The 20054-nt window shown below is 49.3% G+C and overlaps 2 protein-coding genes across 2 annotated transcripts; one reads left to right on the top strand and one right to left on the bottom strand.

Moving 5' to 3' along the window:
* The first annotated feature begins 9579 nt into the window (after positions 1-9579).
* Positions 9580-12141, top strand: LOC123162555 (disease resistance protein RGA4-like). The gene is made up of 2 exons (XM_044580334.1): positions 9580-11668; positions 11760-12141. The coding sequence occupies exon 1, from the start codon at positions 9693-9695 to the stop codon at positions 11484-11486; it is 1794 nt and encodes a 597-aa protein (XP_044436269.1). The 5' UTR covers positions 9580-9692; the 3' UTR covers positions 11487-11668; positions 11760-12141.
* Positions 12142-13444: 1303 nt separating this feature from the next.
* On the bottom strand, positions 13445-17569 carry LOC100682511 (NAC domain-containing protein 21/22). Its single transcript, XM_044580350.1, has 3 exons — positions 17083-17569; positions 15087-15358; positions 13445-14009 (listed from the first exon to the last, which is right to left on the bottom strand). Exons 1-3 carry the CDS (start codon positions 17276-17278, stop codon positions 13560-13562), a joined length of 918 nt encoding a protein of 305 aa, XP_044436285.1. The 5' UTR covers positions 17279-17569; the 3' UTR covers positions 13445-13559.
* Between the last annotated feature and the right edge of the window lie 2485 nt (positions 17570-20054).

Below are 20054 nucleotides of genomic sequence, written 5' to 3' on the forward strand. Positions count from 1 at the left end.
TGTCCGCCGCCGCCGCCCCGGCCAATCCGCGGCCACCGCGTGTCCGCCGCCGTCCCTCCGCCGCCGCAGCCCGCGGAGCCCATCCGGAGCCCGCGCGGGCCCGCTCCCGCCCCCGCTCGCCCGCGCCTCGCGCGCGCCGCCCGCCGCCGCCGTCCCGGCGGCGCGCTGCCGCGCCTGTGCCGCCCGAGGCGCGCCGCCTCGCCGTGCGCCTCCGCGCGCCTCGCCGTCCGCCGGAGCCCCCGCCCTCCGCCCGGCCGCCGCCTCCCGCCGGCTTCGCCCGAGCCCGGGTCGGCCGAAGCTCGCCGCCGCGCCGCCCAGGGCTCTCCGCCGCCCCGGCGCCCCTCGCCGTGTCGGCCGGCCCCGCCGCTCCCCGCCGAGCCCCGCCGCGGCCAGATCCGGTCGGGCCGGACCGGATCCGGCCGGCCCCGAGCTCCTCCGGCCATCTCCCTCATCTCCGGCAGTCTCTCCGGCAAGATCCGGTCTGCCTTGGTTTGCGTGCCCGCAGGTTGACTTTCCGCCCCTCCAAAACCCCACTAAGTCCCGAATCTGCAGTAGTTTTCATGCCATGTTCATGCCATCATAACTCTGCATCCGTAGCTCCGTTTTGTGCGTGTAATATGTCAAATTGTTTGTCTCGACGAGTACATCATTTCATTCCATTGCATCACATTCATTTGAGGTCATCTTGATGCCCGAATCATCGTTGTAAGAGTGCTTCATAATGTTTTCTGCTGTCTGTTATCAGAACGAGCTCTTTTGTCATTTTTGCCATGATTGATGTGTGCATCCTATGAGGTTGATGTCTACATGTGTTTTGAACTATGACATGTCTTATTTACAGAGGTGCTTACCATGTATTTTTGTGATCAATGTGGTGACTAGCACAAGCATGCAAACTAGGCATCGTGATGTTGCTGATTTTAGTCCCTGTTCTGCTGTTATTTTGATGCCATGTAAACTTGGTGCTACAGAGAGATCCATGCATATTTTGAGATACTTCAGTAAGGGTGTTTTGAACATGTGGTTATTGTCTATCCATTCATGCCCTTGTTGCAATTATAGAGTAGTCTAGCATGTCTTTTGAGTGCTCTACTTTTGCTTCAAAAATGTTTCCTAGCAGATTGTTTACATGTTATTCAATTTGGCCGAGGTTGCTATAGTTGATCCTTGCATGCTATAGAGTTGTTCTTGACTTGGTTTGTTTCACAAACATGTCTTCTTGATGATGCTATGCTTATCTTGTCATGCAATGACTTGTGGTGAGTGAATCGAGCTTGTCAAGTAGGGTTCATGATGTTGCTGTTTTGCTAGGCTGAATCTGTTATTTCGCGATGCTATATAAACATGTTTCTACTAATTATCCTATGCATAATCTGGAGATGTTCTATAAACATGTTTTGATCTACATGTCATCCTCTATCCATTAATGCCCCTGATAGCATTTATAGCTTGTTGTACCTTGTTCATATCTTGCTCCAAAGCTGCTTCATAATGTTGCTGTCAGCCTGTTTACATTAAGTTCACTTGTTCCCATGTGTTTTGCTAGTGATCCATGCATCCTATGACCTTGCTCTTGCCATGCCTATCTTCTCAAATATGCCTTCTTACTGTTGGTTGCCTTACCATGCCACGTATTGCTCTGTAGTGAGTGGTACAAACTCATTTACATGCCTTCATAATTCTTTCCTGCCAGGTTTGAATCTGTTTAATAACTTGCTATGTTTACGTGGGTGCCATCATATTTTCTGATCCCTTTTGGCTTATGGTCAGTAAGGGACTTTTGATCTATGCTTTGAGTAGATTCATGCCATGCCTTTGTTTGCCATTATAAGTTCCTGTAACATGTTGTTTGATAGCTCTGAACATTGCATCGTGATGTTATTTCTGCAAAGTCTGAATTGCTATAACTTGCAATTTTACCCTCTGTGTTTGAGCATGTTCTAGTGATTTCTGGAGATAGCTCAGTGTTCATGTTTTGTAATGCTTTACCTGTACATCATGTCCATGCTTTTTTTTATCATTTTGGGGTGCTGTAGCGTGTTGTTTTGATGCTTACAATATGCCTAGTTGCTGTTTTGGACAGATTGTTGCTATGACTTGTATAGAGTGTGTGTGTTGAGCCGTTGCTCCGTTTTGAGTGTGCTCTATATGAAACTTGCTTAGAATTGCATGTAGCTTCATATTATCATGTTGCATCCTTGTTTTGAGGTGGTTTCTTGATGTTTGGGTGCATTTTGCATCAATGCCATGTTTGTCTTGTTTTGCTCATATGTTCTAGGCCGTAGCTCCAAACTAAATGAACTTTATATGTAACTTGACTAGAATCTCGTGTAGATCATCCTTGTGCATCTTAACTTGATGTTTAACAACTTGAACCTAAGGTTTATTCAGATCTGGACCAATTTCAAAATATGCATATGAGGACTTACCGGAATTGTTATATGTTGTTCCCGGACTCATTTAAACTTGCCTTGATGTGTTGCTCTTGTTTGCATCATCTCTTGCCATGAGTAGCTTCATGTAGCTTGGTCATGCATCATGCTTGTTGTGCATCATGTCTTGTTCATGTGTGGTGTGTTTACCTTGTTGTGTGCTTCTTCTCGATAGTTCCTGTTTCGTTGCGATCGGGAGGATACGTTCATCTACGCTTGGTTCGGCTTCATCCCTTCGTCTTCTTCATGGACTCGTTCTTCTTCCTTGCGGGATTTCAGGCAAGATGACCATTACCCTGGATCTCACTACTATCATTGCTATGCTAGTTGCTTCGTTCTATCGCTTTGCTGCGCTACCTATTATCTGTTTATCGAGTCATCCCTTGTTGCCATGAACCTCTAACCTTTGAAACCTTACCTATGCAAACCATTGTTTGGCTATGTTACCGCTTTGCTCAGCCCTCTTATAGCGTTGCTAGTTGCAGGTGAAGTTGAAGATTGCTCCATGGCGGACAGGATTTTGGTTGGGATATCACAATATCTCTTATATTATTAATGCATCTATATACTTGGTAAAGGGTGGAAGGCTTGGCCTTTTGCCTAGTGTTTTGTTCCACTCTTGCTGCCCTAGTTTCCGTCATACCGGTGTTATGTTCCCGGATTTTGCGTTCCTTACGCGGTCGGGTGATTTATGGGACCCCCTCGACAGTTCGCTTTGAATAAAACTCCTCCAGCAAGGCCCAACCTTGGTTTTACCATTTGCCTCACCACCACCTATTTTTCCCTTGGGAGTCGCTCTCTCGAGGGTCATCTTCATTATAGCCCCCTCGGGCCAGTGCTTGTCTAAGTGTTGGTCCAAACTAGAGCACCGTGCGGGGCCATCCCTTGGCAACTTGGGTTACGTCGGTTCCTGTACGCTTAGCTTATCCGGTGTTGCCCTGAGAACGAGATATGTGCAGCTCCTATCGGGATTGTCGGCGCATCGGGCGGTCTTGCTGGTCTTGTTTTACCATTGTCGAAATGTCTTGTAAACCGGGATTCCGAGTCTGATCGGGTCTTCCTGGGAGAAGGTCTATTCCTTCGTTGATCGCGAGAGCTTGTCATGGGCTAAGTTGGGACACCCCTGCAGGGTATAATCTTTCGAAAGCCGTGCCTGCGGTTATAGGCAGATGGGAATTTGTTAATGTCCAGTTGTAGATAACTTGACACCAGATCCGAATTAAAACGCATCAACCGCGTGTGTAGCCGTGATGGTCTCTTCTCGGCGGAGTCCGGGAAGTAAACACGGTCTTTGGGTTATGTTTGACGTAAGTAGGAGTTCAGGATCACTTCTTGATCATTACTAGTTGACGTCCGTTCCTTTTGCTCTCTTCTCGCTCTTATTTGCGTATGTTAGCCACCATATATGCTTAGTCGCTGCTGCAACCTCACCACTTTACCCCTTCCTTTCCCTTTAAGCTTTGCTAGTCTTGATACCCATGGTAATGGGATTGCTGAGTCCTCGTGGCTCACAGATTACTACAACAACAGTTGCAGGTACAGGTTGTGCGATGATCCTGACGCGAGAGCGATGTTTGCTTGTATTGGACTTATTCTTCTGCTTCTTCTTCGATTAGGGGATAGGTTCCAGGTCGGCAGCCTGGGCTAGCAGGGTGGATGTCGTTTGAGTTTCTGTTTGTGATTCATCCGTAGTCGGATGATGCTCTTATGTATTGTGATGTTGTATTCATGTGGCATTGTATGCCTTATGTATGTATCCCCATCTATTATGTAATGTTGATGTAATGATATCCACCTTGCAAAAGTGTTCCAATATGCGGGTCTATCCTTGGAGGGACCTTCGAGTTCCTTTTGGATAGGGTCACATATTGGGCGTGACAATAATGTTGCAGAAAGATTGAGTTAAGAGAGGAGGGGGTCCAATGGGGGCGGCGGCGGCAGTAGTTGGCATTATTGCAAATGGTGGTGGTGAATGGCGCAACGAATTTTCTACAACATGATCTTTGTTGTAAAAGTTTTTTACTTTAACACAATCTCTATTGTCGAGATTTACACAACATGATTTTTATTGCAAAAGTTATCCTACAAGTGTTGTGATGTGATGGCTTGCCTCGCGACCCATATTTTCTAAAGATCCGCCGACCGACGTAGCACATCCCTAAGAGCATGTCCAACAGCGGCACCAAAAAACGCGCACACGGTAAACTGGCTTTTTAGCGCGCGTGGGACGTTTTCGCACGCTCCAGCAAAGGCGAGAAAGTAGCGCGCACTGGAAACGATTGCGCGCACGCGGGAGAAAGTGGGCGGCCGCGCACTAGATTTGGCTCACCGCTTCCGGCGTGCCTATAAATTGTAGCACTCACCACGCGACCACCCATCGTTCTCCACACTGCCACGTGAGCTCTGCCGCTTCCTCGCTGCTTCCCTGCCCCGCCACCGATGCACCCCCACCGCGCCATCAGGGATCTTCAAGCTACCATGGCGTTCGCAAGCGCCCCTCCGGCGCCTACTACACCGAGATCCGGTCCGGCGACGTCCGCCTCGGCCTCGGCACGTTCGAGACCTCGCACGAGGCCGCCCGCGCATACGACGCGGCGTGGCGCCTAGGGAGGCCTCGCGCGCAGATGAACTTCCACGACGTCTACACGCACGAGCATGCGCAGGCCGTCACCCCTCCACCTCGTCTTATAACAGATCAGGACCGTGAGGATTACCGTCGGCGGCAGCGCCGCCTCCACATCGCCGAGGAGGACGAGCGAGCCATGGCGGAGTGACGCATGCGCCACCCGAAGGATGTCGCCATCGAGAACGCCTTCTGGGTGGAGAGGATGGAAAGGCACCGCATGGAGCGGGCGGATAGGCGTCGGCGGAAGGCACTGGCCATATCGCAGTGCGATCTTGTTAGCGCCGGTGGGAAGTCGTTTTTCGAGACAGGCGATCAACGTTGGAATGACGTGTGGCTCGATACCTCGGACAACACTAGCGAGGATGATGATGAGGACGACCCCGAATAGGTTCTAGTTGCACCGTAGTTTTTATCTAGTTGCACCGTATTTTTTTATCTAGTTGCACTGTAGTTCTTTTATCTATATATGTGATGTATCGTTTTATCTATGTATTGTGAAATATCTATGTGTCGTTATCTATCTATCCATGTATATGCACCATAGTTCAGAGTGTTTGTGTGAGAGCGCGTGCGCTCATTTCAGCGCATCTGCTGAAGCTACGCGCACGCGCTAAATTTACCGCGGCCGGTGGAGCCAGCGCTCCCTGCCGCGCCAAAGCAGGCGATCCTAGCGCGCCGGCATTCAGCGGTTGTTGGAGATGCTCTAAAACAAAACATTGGGATACATGACACCTGTGGTAAGCAATCTAAACAATTAAAAAAACTATAAGAACGCCCGTGCGTTGCAACGGGGCCACATTAACTTTAAGAGTTCAATATTACGACATTGGCAACCTTTTTTACCGTCAAATCCTCACACACACTCTCTCTCCCTCCCTCTTCCTCACTCTCTCTCCCCCTCTCCCTCTCTCTAACACACACACATATCCATCTTATTGGGTATGGGACCATAATTCATCTATTTCACACATACACGCTAATGCATAACAATATGGATTGTGTGTATTATATTTGCCACCAGAACTGAGGGAATTAACTTTAAGAGTCCAATATTCTGACCATGGGATATTTAGGCTGGCGTATATGGGAAATCAAAGCTAAAAATGACTCGATGAGTTAGGGATACATCAATAAATATTGTAAAAAGTGATAAAAACAAATCTGCAGCAACTCATGACCCCACGAACTCGTATTCGCAATGAGAAAGTTAGTGAGGCCGCCACGGTAGGCTAGCACCAAGGGACAAGGGCAACAACCGTCTTCCCATCCAACCTACTGATTCTGCTGGCGATACTTTCATCCTAAGCCCATGAGTACCGCTAGTGTGTTGCCACGTACGGAGAAACTACGAACTGAAATTTTCATCCAAATCATGAAAAATGTTAATGTTCCTCTCCTCTCCCATCCCTCGTGTGAACATACCCAATTCGTGGTTGGCTCGCTACATTCAGCGTAGCTCTGATGTGCACTGCCCTCGCTCTTGATTAGTTGCCGCAGTGCCACGCATCTACGCCAACAAGCTGGGGAAACAAATGCAAATGTTACACCGAGTCAAAATCAACCATCCCACAATCGTAACAATAGAAAAGATAATAACTAAAATTTAACAGAAGAACTACTGCTTGGCTCCCAGATCCATCTCGATAGCCCTTGATCTGGCTGCTGAGCTTCTCCTAGCCGCCTCAACATCACGTCATTACCAAACATGTAGTGGATGCCTAGTGGGATAAGGATTAAGAAATAACATGAGGTGAAAAATATGATGGTTGTCAATTCCATAAGACGATCCAAGTAATTTGACAAAAAAGATTGGGAGGATCTTGTATAATCTCAAAAAAGCAACTAAAAATATGAGAAATGAATTGATGAAAAACAGCCCCTGCTCTCATTCATGCTTGCTTTTGTAATGGAAGGCAAGGAATGGGGATACCGGGAGAAGAAAGGAGCACATGGACGGCAAGCCTCCACCACCAGCAAGTGGGGTTGCTTCACATCCAATCTCTGCGGCCGCCGCCTCCATGGGGACGAACTCCCATGTTCACAACCGGGCTCCCAATCGGCCGCTGCCTCGACGACCTTGACGACGAAGTAGTCCCTCCCTTCGATCCCATTCGCAACGGAGGCAACACCCATCCCACCGGACGGGTCCGCGGTGAGATCCCTACTAGATTGTGGTCGCGCCTCCCCAAACCTCACCGCGGGACACATGAGAGGGTGTCATTTCCATGGTCAGGCTTGGATGGGGAAAGGAGGCGACATAGCAGCAATGGCGCCTTCGCCGGGATTGGTGACGGCGGTGGCGGCGAGCGGGAGGACGGCGGCGGCGAGAGAGTAGGAGGGTGGTGGCGGCAGTCCATCGGCCGTCATGACGTGAGAGGAGGATGGGGATGGTGCTGCGATCTGGACGTATGGAGCGGTCGAGAGGAGGGGAAGCAGGCGACTGACCTCACCGCGGGACACATGAGAGGGTGTCGTTGCCATGGTCAGGCTTGGATGGGGAAAGGAGGCGACATAGCAACAACGGCGCCTTCGCCGGGATTGGTGGCGACAGCGGCGTCGAGCGAGCGGGAGGACGGCGGCGGCGAGAGAGTAGGAGGGTGGTGGCGGCAGTCCATCGGCTGTCATGACGTGAGAGGAGGATGGGGATGGGGCTGCGATCTGGACGTATGGAGCGGTCGGGAGGAGGGGAAGCAGGCGACTGACCTTACCGCGTGACACATGAGAGGGTGTTGTTGCCATGGTCAGGCTTGGATGGGGATAGGAGGCGACATAGCAACAACGGCGCCTTCGCCGGGATTGGTGGCGACGGCGGCGGTGAGCGAGCGGGAGGACGGCGGCGGCGAGAGAGTAGGAGGGTGGTGGCGGCAGTCCATCGGCTGCCGTGACGTGAGAGGAGGATGGGGATGGGGCTGCGATCTGGACGTATGGAGCGGTCGAGAGGAGAGGAAGCAGGCGGCTGAGTTTTTCCATCGTGCGGGGTTTGGGGGAGGTCAAACGAGAGGTTTTTTTTCGTGCGGGAGGCAGAGCAACGAGGGCGCACGTAGGGCGACGGGACGCGGTCAGTTGGCAGGAAAAGGAAAGCTACGCATTTTTTATGCAGTAAAGATGATTGATGATAAGAAAGAGAAAATCACATCAATATAAGGAAATATCCCATCAATACTTGATTGATTGTGATTTATTTTTTATATGGTAACTAATCTGATGGGTTTATGTGGGTGGTCCATCAATATTTGATTGATTGTGATTTATTTTTTATATGGTAACTAATCTGATGGGTTTATGTGGGTGGTGAAGCAAAAAGGCAGGTGGGAGGGAGACAAAATAAAACCAGCGAAATAAAACCGACAAAAGTGACGAGACAAAAAAAACTAGCGAAAAATAACCGGCGGACTATTCACCAACTGCTCCATTAGTAGCATTAGTAGGATCACCCGATTAAAAAAAAAACAGTAGAATCGCCTAGCCAGCCACGGCGAGGAAGGGGAAAGTGAGGAAGCAGGCAGCCACTCGTGCACCGCACAGCTCGTGCTCGTCGTACTCCTGTCCTGTTGGTCGCGGCAGCGGACGACGCTTATATAGGCAAGGCCCAATGCCACTGCTACGGTCGCCATCCCCGTCGTGGGAGCAGGAGGGAGGGAGGGAGGGGATGGAGGCTGCGGTGGCGAGCGCTCTGACCAAGGAGGTGGTGCTGAAGCTGGTGGCGCTGCTGAGCGAGAAGCACAAGCTGTCGAGGGGCCTCAAGGACGACATCCGCTTCATCCGGACCGAGCTCGACATGATCTCCAGCGCCAGGGACAGCCACATGGCGATGGCGGCAGGGCGGGATCCGGCGAGCAGCTCCTCGCGCATATCCATATAGAGTAGTACAATTACAGTTACAATTCAGTAACTGTAACTGTACTATGTTCATATTACTGTTACTAATGGAGTACTGAATCTTACTCCATGGACATGCACTATTCATTAATATATAAAAACATGAACATGGACAGTTTGGAGTACTGAATTGTTTGTGAAAATATAGGAGCTAGTAACTGTAATTACTAATTAGTTACCTATTATTTGTGTACTGTACTTAGCTGTATGGCAAGTTTAGTTGGACACTCAATCTGATTTTCTCATTAACCTTTGTTACGCGTCTACTTGTCATACACACTTATTTTAAGTTTTTAACTAGTCGATTACTACAATCGAAGACCCGAGTATCTTAAACAATGGTGTAAAATGAAACAACATATACATTATAGTTTACAGTCTCACAAGTACAAGTCTAAATCTGTACCTTCAAAAACTGTTGCATTCCTCTCTTTCCAAAAGCAAGACTTAAACCCTTGCCATTGATTATTTCCTGTTATGCACATACAAACAATCGATTTTGTGTACATTTGAGTGCTAATGTAGGTTTGCTCTGCATGTAGTGAACCAGTGAATTGGCAACCAATTGCTCGCTAACTTATTCACTTGTCAATCTGTCTGCCAGGTGTTTAATTGTAATCGATGACATCAACAAGCAGCACTGGGATGTCATCAAATCCATCTTACCCAGGGAAGCAAAAAGCAGAATTATAGTTACCACGGCTCTCCAGTCAGTAGCTAATGCTTGCAGCTCAGGTGACGGTTATGTTTACAAGATGAGCATTCTTAACGCAGAGCACTCCAAGGTTTTGCTAATGAAGAAGATTTTCTTCCAAGGATGTTCACCTGAACTGGAGTGGGGTTCAACAGCAATTGTGGAGAAGTGTGACGGCCTTCCACTTGCTCTTGTGTGTATGGCCAAGTTTTTGCTAGGCGAGAATGAGCTTACGGGAAGTCACTGTGCGCGAGTTTGCCACAACCTCGGGCATCATATGGAGAAGGAGGCAGACTTCACAAAATTGCAACAGGTTCTTGTAAATAACTACAGCAGCCTGTCTGGTTATCCTCTGAGGACCTCCTTGCTATACACGAGTGTGTTCCCAAATGGTCGCCCAATCAGGAGGAATACTTTAATCAGGCGATGGCTAGCTGAAGGGTATGTCCAGTGTCAATATAAACGCAGTGATCTGGAGGTAGCAGATGAAAACTTCCGGGAACTTATTGACCGGAATATCATCCGGCCGATCGATGCTAGCAACAATGCAAAAGTGAAGACGTGCAGAACTCATGGAATCATGCACGAGTTCATGCTGCACAAGTCAATGTCTGATAACTTCATCACATCTCTTCATGATCACAATCGGAGTAATTTTCGTCACCTGTTCATCCAAAACCATGCAAGTGGCAGCACCTTGAGCTCAAACCAGCGTACAAGTCCAGCAAGCGATGATGCAGCTGGCAGTGAGAAATTCCGCGCCCGGTCTCTGACCATCTCTGGGGATGCGGGAGAAGCTGCTTCTGAGTTTTGCAGGTGCGAGCTGCTGCGAGTGTTGGATCTGGAAGAATGCAATGATTTGGAGGACAGTCATCTCAAGGACATACATAAGCTGTGGCATCTAAAATATCTGAGCCTTGGGGGCACTATCAGCAACCTTCCGAAGAAAATTGACAAGCTACACTGTTTAGAGACCCTGGATCTGAGGAAGACAAAGATAGAGATATTGCCGGTGGAAGTCATTGGGTTGCCTCACCTAGCCTACCTGTTTGGAAAGTTTAAGTTTGGGAAAAAGGACTTGAGAAAGAGCGAAATAGCGGAGTTCTCGCAAAGAAAAAGTAAGTTGAAGTCTCTTGCAGGATTTTATGCAGATGGAAACCCTGGGTTTCTACAACTGATGGCTCATATGAAAAAACTGAAAAAGGTTAAGATATGGTGTGAATCCACTGGCGCAGACAACAGAGGCTTGCCTCACGTTTCAAAGGCAGTTCAGAAGTTTGCTCAGGATGGCATGGACACAACCGGCGTTCGTTCTCTGTCACTCAATCTTGGGAATACCATGGGTGACTTCCTGGGTTCTATTCAAGAATATTGTTATCTTAGCTCGCTGAAACTGCACGGCCGGCTTAGTGTATTGCCTCAGTTTGTTACATCCCTGTGTGGCCTCACGGAGTTGTGCCTTTCATCGACTAATCTGATGGGGCATGATCTATCGAACCTGCGCAAGCTGCGCTACTTGCTTTACCTCAAGCTGGTTGAGGATGACCTTGGGAGCTTCACCATAGACAATGGGGACTTCCCAAGCCTGCAACGCCTATGCCTTGTGGTGAAAATGCCCATCCTCCCTGCAATCAAAGAGGGAGCCCTGACGTACCTTGTCTCAGTCCAGCTGCTCTGTGAAAACCTCTTTGATCTTTCAGGCATGAGGATCGAGTTCCATGATTGTCTAGAGGAAGTTGCCCTCGATTCTATGGTCAGTACAAGAACGGCAGAAATGTGGGAAACCGCAGCGAAGAAGCATCCCAAGAGACCAAAAGTTGTGTTTCTCAAAAGGATTGATCCGAGCGAACCCTAGTCCGCTGTGAAATACGTCGCGGCGGATGGGCCAACACGTGAGAAATGCATAGTCGATTCGCCTCAGTCAGGTTCAACGAGCAAACACGATTCATTTCTGAAGAAGACGGTTGATTCAGAACCCCCTCGGGCTGCATCCGAGCTGTCCAGTGCTGCGAACGGCACGATGCCTCCTTCTGCAAGGTGACAACCATTTCATTTTTGATTTGTCTGCAGATTATATCGTTGTATTCTGGGACTCCGTGGTGAAATTGGTGATTTGATGATTGCGCAGCATATGTTGAAGCATGAAGACGACGCCATTGTTGTGATCGATGCTCCCAAAGGTGCAGGAGGACCTGTTGGCGTCGTTGTGCACTGCAGCAGGACCTGCGGGCAACGACTTGTGCATGGAGTACTATGCATGGGGATGCAGCTTTTCTTGTGTTTTCTCGGGCAGAAGTCGTTGCTGGGGTTCACCATGCAATGCAGGCAGACCATTGTAGAAAACCATACCTGATCGGCGGTCCGACCGGAAAAATCGTGAACCGACGCCTTGTCTGTTTTTTTAGATGCATTGGTCTTTTATAAAAACCAAACAAATATTCATAAAATGGTGCATAAACTCGGGATCGAACCCTTGACCTTGCATGGATTTTGTCCCCCCTGCATCTCTGTGATCTGGCCATGTTCTGCACTGTGTTTTCTTGTCCACATAATAGCAGGTTGCATTTCCGCGTTTTGGGATTTTCGTCTGGGTTGAAGCGGTTCGGTTGCCATGCATTTCCGTGTTTTGGGATTTTTGTCTTGGTTGAAGCGGTTCGGTTGCCATGCATTTCCGTGTTTGGGGATTTTGGTCTGGGTTGAAGCGGTTCGGTTGCCAACATTCGCTGATGTGGTTATGTTGCACCTTAATGTGGTGAGCTTGTTTGCTACCACCCTTGTGACTGCTGCCATTTCATGTCATCTGCGATCACATGTTAACAGCAATACCGCAGTGACGACTAATTGGACGAAGATTATCAAGTTATTCAGCCCACTTAACCCGATATAATCTCTACTGGTGCCTACTTTACGATTGCTCTTCTCTTTGGTCTTTAACCTGGAGTAATCATCTTTTACCTCCTTCTTAGTCTTAGATCTTCTATAGTAGCTGTTCTTTTAACCGTTCACTTGTTCGTGACATGTTTGTCATGAATCACAGACTTAAGTGAAAAGCCCATCGTCTTGTTTTCTTTTCTTCCTCCTATCTTACCCCTTCGAACAGAATAACAACATGAGGCTGCGCTCATGACAGCCATGGAGATTATGAGGCTGGAGCTTCGGGGGCTGGCAGGGGGGCACCCTGCTCCTGGAGCTTCGGGGCCTGGAGCGGCTGTCCCTGCTTTCCCCTATGGCAGATCCGCCACTGCTTAGGTTGCAAGGTTTGCAATTATACCGTCGACTTTTGACTGTCCGTCCCTTCTATGTATTTCACAAAATCAGCGCGCGTACACACAGCAGTACGCCTAGGAGATCGAAGACTGCCAGTGGAACGCAGATCTACAGTACCGTGCACACGAGTGTACATGTAGCGATATTGATGAATAAAATCATGAGGACAACACAGGGAAAACAATCGGCGGACAGCCTTGTTGTGCTCTCACAAAATCAGGGTTCACCAAGTTTTTACAATGCCTGGGGGTGGTCTAGTCCAGATGCCTTTTGATTCAATTCGACGTTCTCTTTTTGCCATTGATCATATCAATATACTACTGTCTTACGATTTTACGGGCCATTGCCGGAGATCCTGAAACTTTGTGCACGGGCAACGTCTCCAGTTGCAGAATGGTTATCTGGGGGGATCTGGGACATGGTCACACAAGGAGACAAGGAGACACACTTCATGTAATTGCATGTGCAAGCAGCGGCAGGAGTCGCCGCCTCCTCATTTTCGTGACCAGATGCCGAGATAATTGCCGTCCCAGGCGCCATCAGTTCTGAGAGATAATATTTGTTGTGTTTGGCCGAATTGCCAAGTCATGCAGGAGATTGCTCGCGAGAAAATGTAGATCTTGATTGGTAGCACTAGCAATAATATACCCTAGCTAGAAAATCAACTGAGTGAGTTCCACATCTGTGAAAAGCCACTCTCAGCTAAGTACTCGAACCCATCTTGAGCAAACACACCACCCTGGGCAGGCGCCTCCCTCTTCACGTTGCCTTGCTCAAACCTGGTGAGTTGGCTCAGCGCGTCCTTGATCGCCTTCCCCATGTGCTGCTGCTCCTGATCAGCAGCCATGGGCGCCATCACTGTCACCGGGATGCTCATCGAGGCCGACGACGACGGGTGAGAGGAGGGGCCATTGGAGAAGCAGGGCACTTGCTCATAACCCTCTAGGTTTTGCACCGTCGACATTCCAGGATGGTCAAAGGCAATGTAGTTGTCAATGAGAGGAGGCAGTGAGGTTGCGGCTGCACTGCCAATGTTGTAGCTGCTCCCTGTGGGTGGCTTGGCGATGGTTGTCCTGGTCTTGTAGAAAACCCTACACAAGACCCAGTCCTCCTGTGTTTACATGAAAATTTTACACATGAAGGTCGTTAGACTGGAAAAGGAAAGAGTGGATTGGTATATATCATACGCATGCATGCATCTGAAGTGATCATGAGATCAAGATTGTGGCAGCAGAATCTTTTTGCAAAGCTTGAGTAAGAATTAAAACGATTTATAATCTGTTTTGTGGGAAAATACTGAAATTACTTGGCCATTTTTATCTTGTTCTGGGCGACAACTGTATGTTAATGACGTGGATGCGTTGACAGAAATGATTAAAACTTGGTGTGAGTCGATAATTGGGTGTACATCTAAAAGAGACCAGATCATCCTCATATCTATGTAAGTAGCTGGCATGAGAGTGACCCACAAATAAACAAAGGATCAAGTACAGAACATCAACAGGCGGAACCCGGCCCAACTAATTAACAACAATTAACATAATGAACATATGTTCTGGCTACCACGAATTTTCTAAGAAAAATTCAGCTAATTAACTATCTGTTCTGGTGTCTTAACACAAACCACACCAGCTTTTAGACATCTTGCAGTATTATTTTCATGACACTTAATTATCGCAAATTAAGGGAGTTCATTAACAAAGATGTCAACTTGGTGACCTACCTGTATTGTTGGCGCTTCAATTCTACTCTCTAGCTAGCTAGCTAGATCTTGAATTGAGAGGGCATATGCATGTATAGTGAGCTGGCTGGTCGTACTACATTATCCATTGCACATGTATTATAGGATGAGTTGGCATTCCGGCCAGTCGCCTCCACATGCGAATGTCACGTGAACCAAAGGTTTTTGTTTCTTTAGGCCATACTTATCATAAAATGCACCACATGTCAAATCAAATCTGTCAAGTTTCATTTTCAATGCCCCAACCCCCTTCCTTTAAAAAAAGTGCCACAAATATATAGTTTTCTTGCTTGTGCATACATAATTTTTTGGTGGAAGTTCTTGCACTATCTATCCATATGATGCATTATACTATAACCATCAAATAAGGAACAAAAGAGGAAAAGAGTGGAGTATCAAGTAGTAAGATCAAATTTGCTCGACATGTATAATTATAATGATGCTTACCTTGAGTGGCAACTTCATCAGATCGCCTTGCCCTTCCTTGCGGAATTCGTGCATGACCCACTCTGTCTTCTTCCCCTTAGGAGCTCTACCTTCATAAAACACCAGGGTTTTTCTCATGCCAACTAGCAACCCTTTCCGGCTTATCGCACGGTCTTTCCCGGTGGCCTTCCAGTAGCCTGATTCAGTTGCTCTATTTGTTCTCTGGCCTGTAGCGTACTTCCTGTCCCTTAAGCTGTAGAAGTACCACTCCTTGCCGCCAATGCATGCGATTTCTGAATACCATTAGGGAGCAAATTAACAAACAATTTTGTAGAAATTAGATGAACTATGAACGAAGTAGTAATAATCTTTTGGAACGTGCTCAAGATTTGCATCCATGAATCTAATGTTGTCTGGCTAGTACACTTCTCCATTTTTAAGAGAAAGTCTTAACATCAGAGCCACATTCAATCAAGGTAGAGAAAATATCCATTAATAGGTAATTGCATAATAGGGAGAATAATAGATATTTTCGGAACCAAGGCAAAGGAGATCTATTGATTGGGGAAGGCATCTTTCCTATTCTTGTGAGAGATATCAATTATACATATCCTATCCTTGCTATATATATGTTCTTTCCATATGGCTTTGTGCATGGTGTGTTTTCTACTAGTAGGCAAAGTGGAAGGCCTCCTTTTTGTGTTAAGTTTGTCCCCATCCGTGGGCTGTGAATTCCCTTTAAGGATGAGGCAAATTGGGGGAATATTTGATGGCATGGGATGAACAGGGACAGATGCGGAGAAGGCCAGCAAGGGGCCAAACAAACTCATGGCTGTGAGAATATCCTTCTGTTATGGGGACGGGGAAGGCGACAAAAGATGGAGACAAGACGTGTGAATTTTGTTCTCATTGTAGAATAATTCCCAGAAACTATATATATTCATCCCTTGATCAAGCCTCCCATGTCCAGAATAAGAGGGAAAAATTACTGTGCAAGAATTTGATCTCTACAGCCTACAACAGTAGTGGTAGTTACTTTGGAGATGATCTCACTCTGAATATTATCTTGCCTTTGGATCAAGTTTTTCCGAATGGTAATTAAACAAATTAGGACATATAAAGAGGGAGAAAAGCATGGGCACATCAGAAGGATAGGCCAAAAAAGTGAGTAAATAAAGAAAAGAAAAGGAGGAAAGGTCGGTTTCTAGCGGTATGGGAAGCATGCATGCATAGTTGCAAGCTGCAACTTGATGAGATCGAGATTGTCGTGGTCACTTCAGTTATGGCTGGCTGGGAGTGGAAACGGATGCAACTCCAGCCACTAGCAGCATGCACACAGCCACCTTAGATTTGGATGCAACTGAAGGAAACTACACATGCATGAGCGGAAAGGAACAAAGAGAATTGTTCATGTCATGGAATTAACAGGCTGAAAATTAATGGAGATGGCTGATTGAGCTGCACATAAATACATAGTTGGTCCCAACAAAGGTCTTAAATTCAAGTTGAAACCAACAGAGCAACACATTTTGATGCATGATTGAGAACCTTGGACAATCATGCATGCATATACACACGGACAAATAATTTAATTCTGGGATGTGATGATTTCTTCTTTATAAAAAAAATGAAGAAGGAATTTAATTAATACAGGGGAGAACTGAAGACTTGTCTGTTTAGAAACGCGACCAAATCGTTGTTAGTTCCGTCAAAAGATATACACCGCAGAGATATCATCATACATCGGATGCGATATTTTTAAGGGGATTTGGGACGTCATCGACTTCAAATTGAAAGAATAATTAGGAATCAGCAGCCAGCAGCCGGGAGAAGAAATTAAATCAACTGATAAATCATGCACAGGAGCAAAGTACTAACCATATGTGCATAAGTATGTTCGATCCGGAAGACGATAAAACTAGAACTGATCACACAAACATATAGACACACACGCATGCTGGTGTAATTAAGCTGCTTGGGTATATAGGACTATAGGAGTATCTGGATTAGGTCTTACCGGGGAGGTCCCAGGGCTCAATCTTGTTGAGGTCGACGTCGACCATGGCGGGGCAGCCGTAGATGCTCGCCACCGCGGCCCCTCCGGCGCCGCCGCCGAGCTTCCTGGACAGGTAGTCGAGCACGAGCTCGTCGTCCCGCGGGTGGAACCTGAACCCCGGCGGCAGCCTCGCCTCCACCATGCTCAGCGAACTCATCGCCGCCGCCACGTACGCAGCTCGCCTTGGATCCCCTCGGATCAAGCGATCAACGAGAGGCGCAGAGGACCGACGGCTGCTTCTGCTGCTGATCTCGGCAGTGGGACCAACACAGGAAGCAGCAGCTGGCTCCTGATCGGTATGATTGTACCGTACCGTTTACCGAGAGGGATATCGAGGAGGGGCGCGAGGAAGACGAGGGGTATTAATAGGAGCCGGCGCAGGGCATGGTCAGGTCAACTGGTTTTTGCGCCGATGCTTTCACAGAGATGGAGAGGGGATGAGGGGCCGGGAAGGCTACGGCTCTGCTACTAGTAGCTGTACTGGTACTACGTATAGCTAGGCAGATGGGATGGGAGTACGTACTCACCCAGCTGGAGAGACTTTTCCTCGGTTCGGGTGCCGGGCGCCAGGTGGCGAGGTCCGATTCGCTGGGCCGGTCCCGGCCGGTGGGCGAGCGAGCGATCGGACGGCTGCGCCGCTGCGGGCCGGTGGCGGTGTCACGCTCGCTGGACGTCGCCGGCGGTGACGTGGGCGGGCAGATGCAGTCATGCAGACGAGATGAGAGACGCGGGACATTTAATTCGAAGCGCGGACTGGCCTAATCACCTAACGGCACGTATCTTCCGGCATTGCGGCGTCGCCTAATTCCAGTTTGCGGCTCGGGTGATCGGGAGATAGATCTCCGGCATGGCCAGTCGAGTTGGTACACAGGTATGGGCTGTTGTGCACCGATCACATGTGCACACAGAAAGACAGAGACACGGAGGGGGAGATTTAGGGGTTTGGTTTACAGCATCTCTGATGGTTCTTGTCAACAACTAACACAACCTATCGAGACGGTTAGGTTTTTGTGGTGGAACCAAACCTACCAGGATTCAAGTCCTACTATGTGATCATCTGTGTATGTACTGTATTAAAAAAACTAACAACCAATCATGCACTACTTTAGTAGAGTGCGCTTGAACTGTTAAATAAAATTAAGAGAACCTGTTTTTCTTTAAGAAAAAGAATGATGACATTACTCAACCGCTCATGCACACTGACATATATTTATTATTAATAATGGTGCCTAGCATCAGAGCCGAACAAATAGAGTTAAAGAAACACTTCTTCTTCAGTACAACCCCCCTGAAAACATCAACGGTCCAGATCGTCCTATACCCCTTCGCCTGAAAACTTAAAAAAGGGTAGGATGGTCTTTGCCCCTGCCCCTCCCCCAGTCCCGGCCCCGCGACGTACCCGCGCGGCCCGTCGACGTACGTACGTCTACGCATTTTCTTTTTACTGTGGCGACGTACGTTTTTTTTACCGCGTCGGTGGTCAAGCGCGTCGGTGGTCAAACCACGCGTCGCCCGCTGAAAGCGCGTCGTGGCGCGTGAACTGCGGCCCGCCGCCCCGTCCCGTCCGTCCCCTCGCCTGCCGCCCCGTCCCCTCGTCTGTCGCGCCGCTGCCCTCGACTGCCGTCGCATTGATAGCCCGACGGCCCGACCGCCCGCCGCCCCGTCCCGTCGCCTCGTCTGCCGCCCCGCCGCCCCGTCCCCTCGTTTGCCGCGCCGCCCCGCCCCGTCCCCTCGTTTGCCCGCCGCCCCGTCCCGTCGCCTCGTCTGCCGTCCCGTCGCCTCGTCTGCCTCGACTGCCGTCGCATTGATAGCCCGACGACCCGACCGCCCGCTGCCCCCGCCGTCTGCCTATAAATCCCCCCGTCCGCCCGTCGCCGCAAACACCGCTCCCCGCCCGACGATGCAAAGACCGCTCCTCTCCCGTCTCCACCTCCCAAAATCCCGCCGGCGACATGTCGTTCCACCGCGGCAGCAGCTCCGGCACCGGCGGCGACGACGGACCCAGCGCGTGGCCGTCGAGCCTGAGTACGCCGGAGACGGAGGAGCTGCACCGGTTCGGGCTCCTCGTGCCGCCGGGTTGCCGTCTTCCGCACGACTGGAAGCTCGACAAGGACGGCTACCCGACGCGCGGGCCAGGCGCCACCGCCGAGGAGAAGCGGACCGGCGGCCGCAACAACATCGCCGGCCGTCACGCGTTCTGGGACGACAAAGAGTACGCCGCCGTCATAGGCGCGTTCCGGCTGGCGGAGTCCGGCGTCACGCCTGACCTCGTCGGCGACCGTCGCCGCCTTCTTGTCCCGCGCCCCCGTCCAGCAGCGCGCGGCCGTCGGGCTCCTCCCGCACCTGCGCCGGCGCCCGCCGATCCCCCCGCCCTGCCGGAGGTGGAACTGCCGCCGGAGCAGTTAGTTCTTCGGGAGGACGGTGATCCCGACGATACGCCGAGTTACCTCGTCGCCCTACGCGCGTCGGCGGCTGCAGCGGCGGCTGCAGAGGCGGCGGCGGCTGCAAGGGAGGCCGCCGAGCAGGCGGCAGCGATCTAGGCGGCGGCGGCGATTCCGCCAGTGGTCCCGCAGGCGGAGGCGGAGCCGCCGGAGTTGTCGGACGATGACGTCATCGACTGGGAGCGGCTGGCCCAGGACAGCGACGACGACGACGAGGGCGGGGGTGACGGCGGTGACGTCGGGGAGGTCATCGATCTGTTGGGTAGCGACGACGAGGAGTAGTTATTTTTTTTTTAAATGTTCTAAGTATGAACTATGTATCGCTTATGTTCGAAAAAACTCGTCTGGTTTCGGTAATGTTGAATGGACTATGTAAAATATATTTATGTTCAATCTAGTTTGAAATTTGTCTTCAAAGTTTGTTCAAAAAATTAGCTAAATATTGAACGCTTATTTTGAGAAAAATTGAAAATTTTCCTCAAAATGCATAAA

Source organism: Triticum aestivum, chromosome 7B (assembly GCF_018294505.1).
Source record: "Triticum aestivum cultivar Chinese Spring chromosome 7B, IWGSC CS RefSeq v2.1, whole genome shotgun sequence".
Lineage (NCBI taxonomy): Eukaryota > Viridiplantae > Streptophyta > Magnoliopsida > Poales > Poaceae > Triticum > Triticum aestivum.